Source organism: Montipora capricornis, chromosome 11, assembly GCF_036669925.1.
Source record: "Montipora capricornis isolate CH-2021 chromosome 11, ASM3666992v2, whole genome shotgun sequence".
Lineage (NCBI taxonomy): Eukaryota > Metazoa > Cnidaria > Anthozoa > Scleractinia > Acroporidae > Montipora > Montipora capricornis.
Genome location: NC_090893.1, coordinates 11,793,331 through 11,811,129, shown reverse-complemented (window position 1 = coordinate 11,811,129; position 17,799 = coordinate 11,793,331). Strand labels below are relative to the sequence as shown.

The 17,799-nt window shown below is 38.5% G+C and overlaps 1 protein-coding gene across 1 annotated transcript in view; it reads left to right on the top strand.

The window, feature by feature from the left end:
* The first annotated feature begins 84 nt into the window (after positions 1-84).
* Positions 85-17,799, top strand: part of LOC138024921 (E3 ubiquitin-protein ligase HECTD3-like) — a 26,796-nt gene continuing 9,081 nt past the window's right edge. The window contains exons 1-10 of the mRNA XM_068872117.1: positions 85-442; positions 1,551-1,702; positions 2,015-2,240; positions 5,294-5,409; positions 6,123-6,239; positions 11,139-11,221; positions 11,615-11,717; positions 12,078-12,140; positions 12,526-12,607; positions 17,672-17,748. Coding sequence (XP_068728218.1) covers positions 155-442; positions 1,551-1,702; positions 2,015-2,240; positions 5,294-5,409; positions 6,123-6,239; positions 11,139-11,221; positions 11,615-11,717; positions 12,078-12,140; positions 12,526-12,607; positions 17,672-17,748 — 1,307 coding nt within the window. The 5' untranslated portion in view covers positions 85-154. The remainder of the gene's footprint in view (positions 443-1,550; positions 1,703-2,014; positions 2,241-5,293; positions 5,410-6,122; positions 6,240-11,138; positions 11,222-11,614; positions 11,718-12,077; positions 12,141-12,525; positions 12,608-17,671; positions 17,749-17,799) is intronic.

The window sequence follows — 17,799 nt, the reverse complement described above, 5'->3', positions numbered from 1 at the left end:
AGTAAATGTTCTATCAAGGGTTTTTTTGTTCTGGACATAACAGTCAGTCTTACACCAAGTACTGTCCAATGTCAAGATTGGTTAATATGGCCGCCAGTTGACCTACTGTAGTTTTCGGTTGTTGTTTGATCTTTCAATCTCACTTTCCGAAGGAATGAAGAATGAACCAGCAAGACGACGTCTTGCAAGGATAAGGTGTCTACTAGAGAGCATAAAACGCATAGAACAAGCAAAAAGCTTACCTTTACCTCTATGTTTTGTCCCGTCGGAAGTTGAATATTCCCGCGAAGAATGCAAGAATCCGTCAGCGTTGAGCATTCACAAGAAGCCTCATAAAGACTCTCAGTGCGTAGGAGAGCTTCCAACTACCTCTTCTCTGCAGATATTTGCGTCGGGAGATGAATTTTTTAACAACGATGGCTCTTGGATAAGACTTTGCCAGGTAAGCTTATGTCGGAATGAAAGAACTTTGTTTAAAAATTAGGCTCACCTGTATTCCTGGAGAAGTAAACCAAATATAAGAAGTTAGTTTATGAAGTTTGAAATTGAATTTCCGAACCTTTTACAGCAAAAACAACAAAAAAAATAGTTTATTTGCATCACACGTTAAAAGAGAAAGTACACCACCCGGAAGGGGTGGGGATGCTCGTCGGAAATTTTGAATTAAACCCCTAAAGGAGATCAATCTGGGCTTACAAGGAGGGTTACGTTTTTCAAACGTTGGCCGTGTAGTACTTATTAAGTAATTATTGGAGGCAGGCACGGATCCAGGGTTTTGAAATGGGGGGTGAATTTTTGTAAGAATGTAATAGAACTAAAGCCTGGTTGAGGTGTTTGAGGGATAAGAAGTGTGGGGGGGGGGGGGGGGTTAAAATTTACCCATTTCACCTCCACTGGATCTGCGCCTGGGAGGGTAATGTGAAGTGCTAGTTTTCTACCCATGTGACCATGAGACATTATTATTCTCCCACTGGGACATTAAAACAAACGCAAGTCAAGGTTGACTGGTTCAGGTCTCTGTTTTAATGTCCCAGTGGGAGAATAATAACGAGCTTGCCCTCCAGCATGGCAGATTTTGTACCATGTGATCGTTAGTTGCAAAAGGCCTATTTCATGTACATCCCTAAACATTAACCATAACAACATAATTTATCTGTTTGTTACGTTTCAGACCTGTTTACTATATTTTTGGCATCTTTCCCTTAAACAAAGCAATCAAGGTTCACCCCTAGTGGAGTATAGTATCTACTGAGTTTCTCATGATCACTCCATAGAGTAGTCTTTGTGCAGGAGGGGGCCTTTGTGGACACGCACTGCAAGATGACATTTCCTTTCAAACTTCAGTGTTGTCCATAGTTTTTGAGAGTCCTTAATAATTGTTGGCATTTGTGACATCAGATGAATACCTTGTAGACACACTTTGCATCACAAAGGCATGTTGTTTTGTTTCTTGTAACCAGTTACTCCCTTGCGATGCCAAATACATGTGTACGTGCAGTGCCACATATACCTGTTTCTAAACTGCAAGTTGCTATTACTTGTTTTTGCAGAAAACCCTGCAAAAGTATTGCTCTGGTAAACAAGTTAAAGAGGGTTGGGTTCTTGCAGTACCTTATGATTCTAAAAGTGGTGTAGGTACACCATACCTTAAACCAACAGATGTGAAGTTACTGCGAAAGGAGAAACAAAAAGCTGTTAAGAGGTAGGTAAAATGACAATTATTGTGGCTTCTACAGTAATCTTTATGACTCCTTTACCAAGGTTATTGATAAAACTGCATGTACACATGATTATTTTTTTTATAATCAACACTGTCATTGCAAAAACTCTGTTTTCCTGGTCCATATTAAAATATTGTGACCCCTTGTTTTTCCATTTTAATTTTATATTATTTTTACGGCCCTCACACTCTGGCCATACAGAGAAAAAGAAAAGTTGCAGATGGCTATTCACAATACAGACCTTTAAACTTGTTTAGTAAGAGGTTAAATTAATTTTTTTCTGGAATGTATAGCTGGCAAGAGGCAGTGGAAATATGTTATTCACTCAGAGTATCAGAACCACCTTCTATAGAAAGATATGAGGACAAAGAAGCTGTGCGTCAATTAAGCTCTCCTCCACCAAAGTGGTGTTTGGAAGCCGATGAAGAACTGGCCAAATTTATGGCTGAGCATGTGAACAATCATGAAGCATCTCTTGGAAATATTAGCAGATATGTGGAGTCAGTGCAAGTTTCATCTGTAAGTTGTGTGTCATAATCATCTGTTTCCCGATAATTATTTGTGAAAGATAAATGTGATCCTTGCACTTACTTACATGTAAGTGGACGATTTATTGTAAGCGATTGTTACTTTATAGACACCTCAAATATTCAGACAACTTCAATGGTATTCAAACCCATGACCTCTGCAATGCTTGTGCAATGCTCTACCAACTGAGCTATGAAGCCACTCAGTTGGAAGCAATACAAAACTTTCATTCATCAGACCTTCTAAATTTTTTGTTTTATAGGCCAGCTCATTTGTCACATCTGCCCAGAATTTCTAATGTACCTGTATATACCGGTAACTCACTTCTGGTTTTGAGACTGAAAGAAAGGGCTACAGGTTGCCTATACTTTAGATTTCTATTCATGTACCTTAAGGCCTGGCCAAATGCTCGCAACATTTCAACAAAACATCTTGTAAAATTGTTGCATGATGTTGTGGCATGTGTTGAATGGGCTGGCCAAACGCACGCAACATTTTCAACATTTTCAATGCAATATGGACCTAGCACGCATGCCCTAATGCAACAATGTTGTGTGAACCTGGCCAAACAAGTACAGCATCATGCAACATCCAAAATGGTGCACGCAAATTTTGACCATTTTCAAATTTGATCCAACATGTTGCATACATGTATATCCCAAAAGAGTGGCCAAACGTATGCAACATGTTGTGTCCAACAATGTTGCAAGAGTTGCATTCCGTTGAGTTGTTGGTATACATGTAGTACTGGTAGATCTCCAAAAAGCATTCAAATTTGTCTCCCATAATGTGCTATTGCATGACTTAGAAAATGACTTTGGAATTAATGGAGTGCTTCTTCATTGGCTGTGCAGTTACCTTGCCAACAGAAAACGATGTATTGTCCTTAATGGTATAGCATCAGATCTTAACACTGTTAAATCTGAAATACGGCAGGGTTCTGTTCTGGGACCGACCTTATTTTCTCTTTACACAAGTGATTTACCTGAAGCTCTAACCTCTATGACAACTTACATGTACATACATGTATGCTGATGATACTACTCTATATTGCATTAGTGATTCTATCGATGCAGTAATTTCCGAACTTAACTAAGCTTTAGAAGAGCTTTCTATACTGGTGTGAAACAAACTCCCTTGTGCCTCATCCAAAGAAATGTGAAGCAATGATTCTCCATCGTGGAAGATTCACTGGCCCATTGCAAGAGTTAACATTGGCCCAGCACACCATCAAATGGGTTTCACACTCTCGTCTATTAGGCATGTTGATAGATTATCAACTTCACTGGTCCAAACATGTCAATGTTGTTGAAAAAGGCTTTGTTGATAAGTTAAACTTGTTATAACATAGCAGATTTCTTCCAAAGAATGCCATTAGACTTGTATTTTAGAGTAATCATGCTGTCTATCGTATATAGTATATCAGTATGGGGAGGTCTCACAAATAAGGAAGGTTTTAGGTATTACAAGCACTGCATTGTAGAACTGTGAGAATTATCTTTGAGCTACCTTGGGAGATGTCTAATGCAGATGTTATGAAAAAGGCTAATTGGTCTTCTTTAGCCCTTATGTATAAAATTCACAGTAACCTGACTCCAGATGCTTTGTCAGCTATTATTAAGAACAATGATAGCATTAAGTGATACCAACCTAGGAAAAAACTGAAAATTGATGTCCTTCGATTTAACACCAACTACATGAGGAACTCTGTAGCTCGAAGAGGAGCAATAGTTTGGAACAGGTTGGTCTCTCAACTTAATGATGATATAGACAATGTTAAGAAATATGCGATCATGGCAAGACGGTCAAAGGCTCTGCTACATCTAGATTTCGACTGCATCTCCCCTCAAACATTAAACAGAAGGGAGGAAGATTTTAAGTATAATTAGTGTTAATAAATTAGTCGATACCAGAGTACCACCTTGTATTTTAGAATTTTAAGCTTTTATCGTTTTAGACTTGTAAGTATTTTAATACTTGCTAGTATTTTAAGCTGTAGTAGTTGTAATAATTTATGATTTTAGTTGGTGTATATCCTGTTTATTTAGTTATTTTACTTAATTATTTAGACACGACCCCACAATCAAAGCGTTGATTAAATACTTATCGTGTATAAATAAGGATTAGTGATTAGATTGTTGAAATATAATTTGTAATTGTGGCATTGCTTACAATAAGAACTTCAGCCCCAAGCAGTCCCCATTGACAAGTAAAATCATCTGGCATTAGACAGAGTAAGAGTGTCATCTAGATCGCTCTTAGGAGTAAAATGGTTAAAACTAATAATAGATAAAACGTTGCAAACAAAAGTCCAAGAAACGTTTGTCCTGGCTAAACCTCTTCATGGTTCACAGTTTTTTCCTCACCAACTTGATGTTGTTTGATGTCATAAAGATGCCGTATTTTCATTACTGTATGTTATTCAAGGTGAGGATGTGGCTTCACTGCCGCTCACCTCTTTCCAATATAGATGTTTACCAGGAAAAATGGTGTCACATGTATGCAACAATGCTGGTTGTCAAACGAAAGGAGCGTAGAGCTGTATGAGAGATCCATTGTTTTCATCCACCAATGTTGTTGCAATGATATAACTTGAAAGCTACATTTATAGTGCTGTACGTTGTTCAGATCAAAGTCAGGATTCATTAATATCTTTATTTACCATTGCATTTTAATAAGAAGTTGAATCAGCTTATTACATCTATACAGTAAATTAAATATGAGCATTAAAGTCACCCAATCATGACATGTACATACACCTTATTCTAAAATGGCCGCTGATTTATGTGGATACAAATTGGCCCTTGTTGCCTCGTTCAAGATAAAATATTCTTTTGAATTTTAAGCTTAAGAACGAGGCATCCAGGGCTAATTTGAATAAAAACAAAAGAATATTTAAATGGCAGCCATCTCTGAATAAGGTGTATTGAACAGGTGTATTACAATGACAAGATAACCAAACTAAGGACTAATGGTATAATGTACATGTAGTCATCAAGATAACAATTGTTATTATTGTTTTACTTGCTGAAATTTTAATTAAGGAAGAAGAATCTAAAGATTCACTGACTGATGGGGATCCTGATACTTATTGGGAATCAGATGGAAGCCAAGGGAGGCACTGGATTAAGCTCATGATGAGACCTGGAACTGTCATCAGGTAATTATCTCCAGAACTCTGTTGATTTTGCTCTTTTACAGGTGATCTGTCATGACATCACAGTTGCGTGTTATGTTCACAGGCTCACTAGATGGTTTGCAACCAACATCTAGAAACACAGGCAACAATGATGTAATGTGCAATTGCTTGTAGGTGATCAAAAGGAGCTAATGAAAGATCTTCTGTTTTTGTTCACCTACATGGTGGCAATGACATAACATGAAAACCACTTATAACAGTGTTGTTAAAGTAGTCAGTAGTTCACCTATTACAGCAGGCCTTGATAACCACAGTTACACTGTAACTCCCTCCCTAACAAGAGTGTCACAATTAGTTTTACTTAACCAGTTGAAAGATACTCTTCCTTTTCAGGCCCAAGACATCATTAACGAATAAAATTAATAGCCCCATAATAAATGACCATTGCAACTGTAGTGTTATAATAGAACAACACTTCATAATTATTATATTTCATTATATGATATGAGCTTTGTATGATTTAAATTTACAACTGCTTGAAACTTGATTCCCCATTGCTCGCAGAAAGTCTTTTGTGGATTCAAATTTCAGTCTTATTATTGGATAAAATCTTGTGGAGGTTTCTATAGTTCTTTTTACTTAACAGCTTACTGTACTTAAATTATTGAATAATTATGTATTTGCTTGACAGTGTACATGTATTTGATTATACAACATGTGTAATTATTTTGCAGGCAACTTTTCATTGGTGTGGATGCCAAAGATGACAACTACATGCCTCATCATGTTGTTGTTGTGGGTGGAGATTCACAGTCAAACCTGAAGGAGATTGGAGAAGTCTTTATTGATGGGTAAGTTCAGATAAAAGTATTTGGATGCCGTGTGGCTGAAGAGTGAGGTTGCCAGGACTGTGGTTCAATTCCAGCAGGGACATAGTTCTTGGCCCCATTTTAAAGTGGTACTACGACCAAAATGACTTCAATGGCTCACTAGTTTAAGAATGCAATGAGTGTATATGAGGCTAAATTAATATGCAGCACGGGAGTTTCGGGCTTTCAGACTTTTAAACCGGTGTTTTGCGTATGTAATAAATTGCGTTTACACGCTGAAATTTTAAGCTAGTGAGTAAATGACGTCATTTTCTCTAGATCCAACCCTCTGAGGTCCAATTGGCCAGTTTTGAACGTGAGTAATGGCGGACCGTGAAATCCAAAACTTACACTCAAAATAAACAAGCTTTGGATAAAACTCAAAGCTCAAAATTTTGCCAGTTAGGTGTTAAGCAAACACGCTTTCAAAATCTGAAGAAAAAAAGGAATGATTTTTTGATCATAGTACCACTTTAACTACGGTAGTTCACTTGTTCATTTTTCAAGAGTTAGATTTTTTTGCTAATTGATTTATAGTATTAATTTTGTTTCATTGGCCATGAAAAGCCCTGAAAGGCTGTATCTCATTAACAAATTCTTTTGTCAAAATAATTCCTTACATTCGTCTTGAACATATTCATTGCTTCACACCTTTTTTGAGAATGCTCACTTTTCACTTGGCTATGAAAGATTATAATTAAAAGTTTTGTTGAACTCCAGACCAAACAAGGAAGGGAATACATTAAATACAGGGCACGAAATTGCGACCAATACAGTCGCAGTTGCGACTAAATTTTTCCCTTTGCGACCAAAATATCTGGAGAAGTCGCAAATTTGCGACTTGTTGTCACCTTTGCTGTTTCGAAACAAAAGGGTTAGCAGTTGCCACTTTGCTGCTACTTTTGCTCTAATAAATAAATAAATGACAAAATTCTTTTGTTTCTTGCTGTGAATTTTCTCTGAAGATAGCATAATTGTAGAGTAATTTAGCAGCGATGCTACGTCCATTCCTTCGATCATTCGCCATTTTCAGCGGTTTCTTTATACACATGTATTGCGGGCTCATATTTTTTTGCTAAACCGCTGACAACACACGGCGATTTTGCGACTAAAATTTGCAAAATTGAGACTAAATTTTCATATGTTGTCGCAAAATGCGATTGCATTTTTTCGTTAATTTCGAGCCCTGAAATATCAGGTTTATTTGACAAACTAGAAAATTTGTTTTTATCAAACGTGTTGATAAAGGTCGAATTACCACCTTTGCTCTGACGAAGGGCTAATGCTCAAAACTTCAGCTTTCCAAATTGTTCTTGGTGGTAATTCGACCTGTATCAACACGTTTGATAAAACCAAATTTTTCTGTTTCACTCTCCCACCGACGCAGCACCACAGTTTCTTTGGAAACTAGATGCTCCATGAAGGGTACACTGGGTTGCCTGTGGTACGTGTTACACAAAGACAGAAGGCACTGAATTGGGTGGTATTGAACTGCAGCATGACAGCTAATTTTTTCAAGTGGGGGGTCATTACGACCACTGAGGTGTCACCCAGACGTTGCGCCAGTAGAGCCCCTTTTACTCTAGTCACACGTTCACATGTTTAATTATTTTGAAATGTCCTTATCACATTAACAATTCGAAGGCGTTTCCACATAACTCAACATTTATTGAACTATAAAACAGTCAACATGTGTTTCTTGCTCAATCCTTTTTCCATGAGGTATCCTACAGGTCCCTTCTATCACAAGTGCCACTCAGTGCATTCACGTGACAGTTGCGTCCCATTTTGAGGTCTTTTAGTTTGTTAAGCTTTGGTAATAAATTCAGTTAAAACATAACAAAACACTCTCTTGAGTAGAATTCACTCATTTCTTAGAACTTTAAATAAATAGTCTGCAAAAAACCTAACTGCAAATTGCTCTGATGGACATTTTCCTGCTTGCCATTCATGTCTTGCAGTTGCACTAAGCAAACGTTTATTGCACACACTACGGAAGGACTGAAGATTTTGTTTCCTCTTCATAATTCCTCATCTTTTCAATCTGATCTGATGCCAGGTCAAAACATTTTTTGGCTTTACATTTGCACCAAAAAGTACCATAAAAACCAGGAATTAACAATCAATAAAAGACAAGCCAAAAGACAGGGGAAGAAAAAATATAACACAAGTGTTTATAATTATATAACTCTGAATCAAATTCTCATCGAAAGATTAATGGCAATTGATTGTAAAAACACAAAAATTTCTGCAGCCTCTGACTTTTATGAATCAAGGGAAAAGTCATGATGAACATTTTGTCAAAAGGAAGAAATTGATTACATGCTAGGCAACCATAAAGGTGTACGGGATCACCTTGTGTCAACTGAATGAACTACGGGAAAGAATGTTAATTGTTCGTTGTTTTCAGAGTAAAACCGCGCACCGGTGGCTCAGTTGGTTGAGCACCGGGTTGTCACGCGGGAGGTCGTGAGTTCAACTCCGGCCGGACCAACACTCAGGGTCTTTAAATAACTGAGGAGAAAGTGCTGCCTTTGTAATTACATTTGCAAATGGTTAGACTCTCTAGTCTTCTCGGATAAGGACGATAAGCCGGAGGTCCCGTCTCACAACCCTTCAATGTTCATAATCCTGTGAGACGTAAAAGAACCCGCACACTTGTCGCAAAGAGCAGGGCATGTAGTTCCTGGTGTTGTGGTCTGTCTTCTGTGGTGTATCATGGTTGGGAGGGTAAATGCTCGGAGAAATTAGCTACACCAAGCTACTCTGAAAATCCGAGGGTAAATAAAGATGTATGATATATGATATGATACTTTTTAGCCAAGAAACTTCCGTCTTTAGTTTTTTCATTTTGTTGTAATATTTAACTGAATATTTACATTTCATCTGTCGCATCAGGAAACCTTCTTTGTCGCGTTCCTGAGGACGTATCTATTTTGACTTCAGGGTGAACTATTTACACAATCATAAGGTTGAGCGGCCACGTATTTGAAAATCTAAACATCTGTGAGATACAAAAACAGACTTAAGAATTATCGCAAATCACGATGCTGAAAAATCTTCATGATCAAGGAGCTATGTCACGCAAATGATGTAATTTCACGACACTCAAAATTGCAAAAAGAGTGAGTAATGTAAACAATTTTCGCACTAGTAAGTCGTAGCAATAAACTGGATTAACCATAAAGTTGTAGAAATATTGTTGGCTTCCCAAAAAAACTTCACTTTTCACTTTTATGACAAAACAGATATTTTTCTGAGGTTAAAAACTTGGCTACCTATTAATCATTTGTCAGAGAGAAAAAATTTGTGTCTCCTCATGTATCACATTTAAGTGCACATGTGCAAATTTGTTAAGCTTGCATATTGCACAAGCTGATGAATTCATAATGGCCACAGCTTTTCCAGTGAAAAATTTGTTGAAACAAACTACATATTTGCTATAAGAGGCAAAAAACCCTTCCTATTTCATTGCGTGCAGGAAAACAAGAAACCCAATCATGTCAAATTACCATATGCAGCAAAACCCTTTGAATCAAACCCTTTCCTGGAGAACCTTTTCCTTGAATAATGAAGCACAAAATAGATGACAAGCTTTCTTTCAAATAATTCTTGGCTCTCACATTTCCAATTATTGTTTTTTACCTGAAGACTGTGCAGAGTTGAGTACAAATAAATACAAATATAGCCAGATGACAGAGATCACAGATCCACTTAAGGTGTTTGATTCCTTCTCTGTCTTTGTTAAACCCGTAAGTTACCAGAGAACTTTCCATTTGGTTTCAATGTTGTAGATAACACCACACTTGGAGCTGTAATCAAAGTGAGCTGTATTTCTAATATTTAATATTAGAAATACAGCTGACTTTGATTACGGCTCGATCGACAGGAGAAAGATTGTTGCCGAAGTTCATAACTCATCGCTATATTTTCCACCGCCTCTCTTGTTTATCCAATTGACGTTTCGAGATCCACCAAAACACCATTTGTGTTTCAACAATTTTGACGCCGTTGCAGGTTAATTAAATATTCTACTGTGTCCACCGGATAAAATCTGTGCATTTCTAGTGCCCCCTAAAACCCATAAATATACACACACAAGACTCTATGCACAAAGACAATACTTAGCAGGGGAGGGACAGTAAAGACTTTTCCCAACACAGAAAAAAATAAAATAAATAAATAAACAGAGAAATGAAACACAAATTCCAACTGGGTTTGGCAACCCAGTAACTTGAAATTAATTTTGTTATCTCACAAACTACTCTGCACTTGTTTTTTTCAAAGGACTACCGTAACCCTCATGAAAAATCTGACAAGCTAGTTGCCACCAACAGTCAAAAGGACAATTGAAAAATTAGAGCCCTGGGCAGGATTCAAACTTATGATCTCCTTGACACTATGTACATGTAATTGACCTAACCAAAACTCCTTGGGAGCTAGGTCGCTTATCTATGTTTTTCTATGGATAAAGTATCCCACTGGTCAGCAGACTCAACAGTATCATGCCCCTCAGATTTGTAAATGCAACCATTGATGGCACAGTAGGTGATGTAATGCACCTGTCAGAAAGATTATTGACTTATTGCTTGGCAGTGGGCCAAAGACAACTGAAAATTTTGAACCCTGATTTGGATATTGCTGAGTTTGCAGACCAGTCAGATACTTTTGTCTTATGAAGAACCTACAGCTGTAGATAAGTGTCCTGGCTCCTCTTGAGAGTTCTTGTAACTCAGTGGGTAGAACATAGATCTGACCTGTGATACAGAGGCCTGCCTTCTGACTTGCCAGCAACTAGCTTATGCCTTAGGCAAAGTGTCCAGGTTCTGTAGGTTGAAAGTTATCTCAAAATGGCTAATACTTGAGTTTCATAACTTTCAGGAACATGACTGGAGATGTGTGCATTGCAAAGGGAATGATGCAGCATTATAGTCTAATTCAAATTAGAATTAAAGAATGCAAAGGTAATACTTTGGTTCATACATCATAACATTGGGCTTATCCCGTATTACATCATTCTGTGGCTGTTTCTATTTGCAAGTTTAACCCATTGACTCCCAGGGGTTCCCCATTGATGAGTTAAATTGTCTGGCGTTAGTTTGCTCGTCATAGGGTTAAACCCATTGGACAAGTCAGGCAACAATTACTGGTTCTGCATAATTACATGTATGTATGGTGAGGGGCATGCAGAAATAATATGTTATCATATATTTTCAGCTAACGGTTCAGTCATTTTTATTTCATTAAATAACTGAAGTAAAGTCTTCTGTAACAGTACTGCATGTGGTCCTCAAAGTATTGTGGATGCAGGTGTATTTCGTACAATAACATACATTTTACAATTTGTTTCTTTATAGATGAAGGAATAGACACTCGGATTCATAGTCTCAAATTAACAACAGAAAGTGAAAGAGAACCAGGTCTTAATAAAGATTTATTCTCATCCTCAGAACTTATCAGGTACTTTCTGAATGTTTTCCCACAATTATGGCAGCATGCATTTGTGGCGTTGTTATCAACTTATCAGCATAGTTTTTCTAATAAATGGAATAAAAATTCACTGAGTGGAAAAATAGTTTGATTGAATCGCTCAACCCTTCTCAGTTTGTATAGTAGTGAGTGATTACATAGTAGTCGCATGACAAAAGCATGGCATCATAAATGTCAGTTATTAATTTTTTGATTTGGTTAGTCCAGTCAGATGCCGATCATAGATGTCGGCATCATAGATGCTGTTTATTAGATAGATTTGTATCATTGTGGTATCCGTAGCCCATTGTAACAGAGTGGTTAACAAATGCAAATTTCTCACAAGTACAGGTTTCCAAAGCTTGACGCTGTTGATTCTGCTTTGTTGTATAGAAGAGCACAAGCTTTGCTAAGGTTAGTTGAGTCTGGGTCATTTTTTTGATTTTATGTGCTGGAGTGAAGTACAGTGTACTTGTATTCGCTTATAAAAATGCTTACAGCAATTCATTGGTCGATTTGATAATTGGAAATGTATTATTTTTATTCAAAGAGTAAATTATCTTAGTTTGTAGGTTTGTTATACACCCATAGCGAGGGTGCCCTATTTTTTTTGTTTGCACACATGTACAATGCAAAACTAGAGTTGGAAAAGTGTTTTTACATAAAATACTGCCTTTGTGTTAAACTCAAAAATGGATTTCCCCATTTCTACAGTAATGGATATTGATTTTTGTTCCAATCAGTAGAAATCTACAGTCACACTTTTGATCTGCATTTGACTATCTTTTCCATGTTAAAGATTTACTGAACTTCTGGACAGTGTCTTGCATTATCTTCTGCCTTCATGGAACTACTCTGCTGGCTCATTCAAGGATTTGGAGGTCAGTAAACTCTACAGTGTATTACTGTTACAGTAATTTTTCAATACACTGTACGTGCACTAACAAGCAAGGCCATCTTCTATGATGTTGATGAGTGTTGTGAAACTTGTAGTATCTGTTGGGCTGCCTGTGGCTGCCCAGAAAAGTATTTCAGGATAAGTTTTTGATGAAAATAGCAGAGGGGTGTGAGGACAAACAAAAGCTAGGAGTTATATCATTTGAATACAGGTTAAAGTAATTAATGCAAATGAAAGAGTGTTGCAACTGGCGACAGGGAATGAAAAGCAATCATCAGTAGATTCCTATAAGACATAAATACTGGAAATGGCGGTAAACATCGAATTTGGAAACACAAGCGCGCTTGACTGGGAAGGTACCCCAACTAGCATTGGTCCTATATGGTGACACTGAAAATGTTCCTTTGAGTTCTTCCTGGAAGCCAAAGGCCTACTGTAAAGGATTCCCAGAGGAAACCATTGCTCCTTCACTGTGCTGGGCGAGACATCCAGGATATTTTTAATGCCCTGACTTACCCAGGACTGGTTCCAGAAAGAGATTGCAAGTATGTGAATGCCACAAGGTCTTTAGACACACATTTTTCACGTCAGGTCAAAATTGCTTTTCAGCAACACCAGTTTCGAGAAGCAAAACGGGAAGAATCAGAGACAGCAGATCAGTTGATGCTTAGATTATTCCATCTGTTGGAGAACTGTGAATTTGGAGACGGCAAGGAAGAACTACCGTAATCCGTAATTAGTTAATTGACAAATGTAGGTCACGCAATCTTCGCAAGAAATTGCTTGAAGCAGGTAAAACACTTACACTATGAAAGGCGTGAGAAATTGCCAGGCCAGTGGAAGCAGCCGGAAATCAAGCCAGGTTGATCAAAAGCAATTCCAAGAGTGAAAGTGTTTGTGCATTGGATGACAAGCAACAGGTTTCTGACAAAAATAAAAGAGGGAATTGCTTCCGACGCAGGTTGGAAGGCCATTTTGCACGAGAACCGGAATGCAAAGCCAGATCAGCGACCTGCCAAAAATGTAACAAATTTGGACACATTACAAAGTTTTGTAGGACAAAAACCGCAGACTTAAACAAGAGAGAAAACGTTCACCATGTCACCAAAGATGGCAACTTTGTCTTTATAATTCAGTCAGGTGCCAGAGAAACACTGAAAATGGACATTGAACTTGGAGCATCGCAGCTGTGTGATGTGCTCATTGATTCAGGGTCCACTTGCAATGTTGGTGATAGGGAGACTTGGGGCAAACTCAAAAAGAAGAAAATAAGCTGCAAGTCATGGAAGTCAAAAAGGAAATTGTACTCTTATGGCTCGGAGGACCCAATCAACACTGCTGGTGAGTTTGAAGCTGAAATTTACTGTTTTATTTCACAGATAGACACTGTACTGGCTGTTATGAGGGAGGGCCACCCATATCCACGGTAGATTATGTCTTGTATCAACTCAATCAGAGTGTAGTATTCAGCAAACTAGATTTGAGATAGGGCTTTCATCAAACTGAGTTAGTAGAACAGTCCAGAAACATCACAGTGACTATATTTATCACCCACAAGGGGTTGTTTACGTGTAGGTACAAACGCTTGATGTTTGGTATTAGTTCTGCACCAGGGCCCTGTTGTTTGAAAGCCGATTAACTTAATCCAGGATTAGCATAAACTTTGGTTAAATGTTTTCAACTTTTAAGCTCATCTTTCTTTTGTTTATTTTTGGTTTTCAAGATTGACTTCCTCTAATGTAAAATTTTGCCAAATATCAGCCTTGTACAACATTTGGGAGTAGAGAAATAAACTCCTCGGTAATTTTTAAATCTGGGATTAGCGTTAATCGGCTTTCCAACAACCGGACCCAGAGCTATACCAACACACTATCCAGCAAACATTCATTAGAAGGATGTGAGAGTGCTTACAACATCCATGACAATATCATAAATCATGGTCATACTGCTGAGGAGCTTGTATTCAGGAAAAGGGACTGACCTTGAAAAGAGACAAGTGTGCGTTCAGCATGTCAAAGCTGATATTCATGGGTTACCGTAAAGACTCGCAGATAAGCCGCGCCCCGAGTTTAGCAACTCAAATTTTGGAAAAAAAAGTTTTTCATGAAAAAAACTCGAAAGAAATCCAAAGTCGAGACCATGAAGTGTTCTGTCTTCATCCAAGGCAAACTCGCCTACAATGGATCGAAAAATACTTTAAAGTCTTACCCGTAATTTTAGCTCTTAAGTAGAATAAACATCATGATTGATATTATTCTGGTATTTCTTCACAGGTATTTCTCCATTCAAGGCAGTTTTTCCATAGAATTTTGCGCGTAAATTTGTTGTTTTCTTGCATGCACTGTATGAAGCTGTGTAACCAGGCATAATATCGGATGATGGAAGACTGGACACCGAAATTCACAGCACCTTTCCCAAATGGTCTCGCAGATAAGCCGCACCTACAATTTTGATCGCAAATTTTTGTAAAAAAGGTGCGGCTTATCTGTGAGTCTTTACGGTATTTTATACTGTCCAACCAAGGGATTGGGCCAACAGAGTCACATGGAGAAGCAGTGATTGGTTCCAGAGAGCCACAGAACACAGGGGAGGTACAAAGTTTCTCAGGCTTGTGAACGTTAGAGCCAGGTTCATCCCCAACTTAGCAAGCATTGCTGAACCACTTCAGAGGCTGATAAGGAAGGACACTCCCTTTGCGAGGGGCGTAGAGCAACAAAGCGCTTTTGATGCGCTAAAATGCAGCTTGGCAAAAGCCGAAACCCTGGCATATTTTGGCAGCAATGCCAAAGAAACCAACCATGTCACAGGTGCCAGCCCTGTCGGATTGGGAGCGGTATTTACCAAGGTTCAAGGAGGTTGTGAGCGGGTCGTGGCGTACGCAAGCTGTAGTCTGACAGATGTGGAACGTAGTATTCTCAAACAGAGAAAGAGGCCCTCTGTCTTGTTTGGGGTTGTGAGTGGTTTCACACATACCTATATAGAGTTGATTTCACCTTGCTGACCGACCACAAGCCCCTTGAAGTGTTGTATTCTACAAATTCCCTAAACTTGGCAAGGGTAGAACGCTGAGTCCTGCAAGTCCAAGGATACAGACTCCAAGTGCGGTACATGCCAAGTCAATAGAACATTGCTGACCCACTTTCATGTTCAGTTTGTAGCTGAATCGTCAACTCCAGAATCAATGTCTGTACGGGAGGTTGAAGAAGAATAATGGGTCAATCCAGGAATTTCATAGTTAAGAGAATGCATCACCACATCAGGGGAATGGGATAATGAACCTCCACAGTACAAAGCTGTCAGGAATGAACTTTCTGTATGGGGGAAGCTAGTTTTAAGATGTTTCAGGATTATTGATCCCAAGGAAATTTGGGAACGGGTTATTAGACTTAGCACACAAGGGACATCAGGGATTGACAAAGACCAAACAGAGACTCTGCACCAAAGTCTGGTGGGGATGAGTTGAAGCCAATGTAAGAGCTGTCATGGCTGCCAGTTGGTCGGACTACATACACCACCAGAAGCCTTGAAACACATGGAGTTCCCCAGTCAGCCCTGGCAAGACCTAGAGACTGATTTGATGTGCCCCTACCTTTTCATGGAATATGTATTCATTGTTGTAGACTGCTATAGTCGTTACTCTCAAGTCTGTGACTTCCACCAACATTATTGATTGCCCAAGTGAATATCCACAGTTGCTAAAAACAGATAATGGGCCACAGTTCACATCTGAGGAATTTGGGACATAGTTGGAAACAAACTGCATCGCACCTCCACACCCATGTGGCCCCAAGCAAAACATTAATGGGGAAGTGGAACGACAAAACAGAAGCCTACTCAAATTCTTGAAAATTACCCAAGCAGAAAAGAAGAGTTTAGGTGCAAAGATTAGGAAATTCCTAACATCCTACAGGACCACACCCCATAGCGGTTCCAGAGTATCACCAGCCAAACGTTTATCTAACAGAGAGATAAGGTTCGAAGATCCCCGAGTTAACAAGATGCAAATACATCAACAGTGAAGCTCGAGACAGAGATGCAGAAATGAAACAGAGGAGGACTGACTATACCGTCTAAAGGAGGGGAGCGCAGGAAATGATCTCGCTCCTGGCGATCAAGTGCTCGTTAAACAAAAGAAGGAAAACAAGTTGTCAACCACTGTTGGAGATGTCTTGTACAAGGTCACCAACAAATACAGCAACAAGGTCACAGTAACGGCACCTGAACGAGTTGACTACAGGAGAAATGTAACTGAGGTAAAAAAGTACCTGGAAGCAAGCAATGGACCAGACCAGCCAGGCAAAGGGGTTTTTGCAGAGGCAGAGGTTCTAGAGTCACCCCCAAGGCCCACTAGAGAAAGGAGGACACTAGAGTACCTTAAAGACTACGAACTCCATTAACTAAGTACTTTGACAATTATGAACTCTCGTGATGTTTAGGAGTAGAACACTTTGAGTTACTGATACTTAAGTTTCACTGTGAACTCAGTTTACTCTTGGATAGTGTTTCAGGTCAAATGTTTAGTTATTTTAATCATGTTGATATTTTGTAAATTATGTTATTTAATACTTTGTCCCTTAGAGAACAGAAGTTATAGTATCTGTTGGGCTGCCTGTGGCTGCCCAGAAAAAGTATTACATGACAGGTTTTCAACGAAAATAGCAGAGTGGCACGAAGACAACAAAAATTTAGGCTTTACATCATTTGAATATGGCGTAAATGCGAATGAAATAGTGTTACAACACTGTTTGGTTTTATCTGGGACATTTGATTTTCAGGGTTCTGGACAGAAATTCCTTGCTTTAAGTTCCAATTTCCTTTCTCCACTACATGTACTTCGCTAATGTACATGTAGGTGACCAACTGGTTTGCTTCTCGCCAGTTTGTATTCATAACTCTGTTGTAGTTTTTCTTCTCTTTTTGTTTGACTAACATATGATGCCTCTGATTCTTTCTTGTCCTTCCCCACTGCATTTATGCATTTGTATGCAGTGAAATGAATTAATCAATATAACAATTAAAATGCCTATTTTCTTTTGTGGTTCACTAGGCAATTCGTCAACTTCTTCCCTTGTCAAACCACAGAACAATGCTAATTGATAAGGTCCTAAGGGATTCTCAGTCCTGGTAAGTGTGCTGAGTACCTTGATAAATCAAAATTTTACTCGCAAATTGATT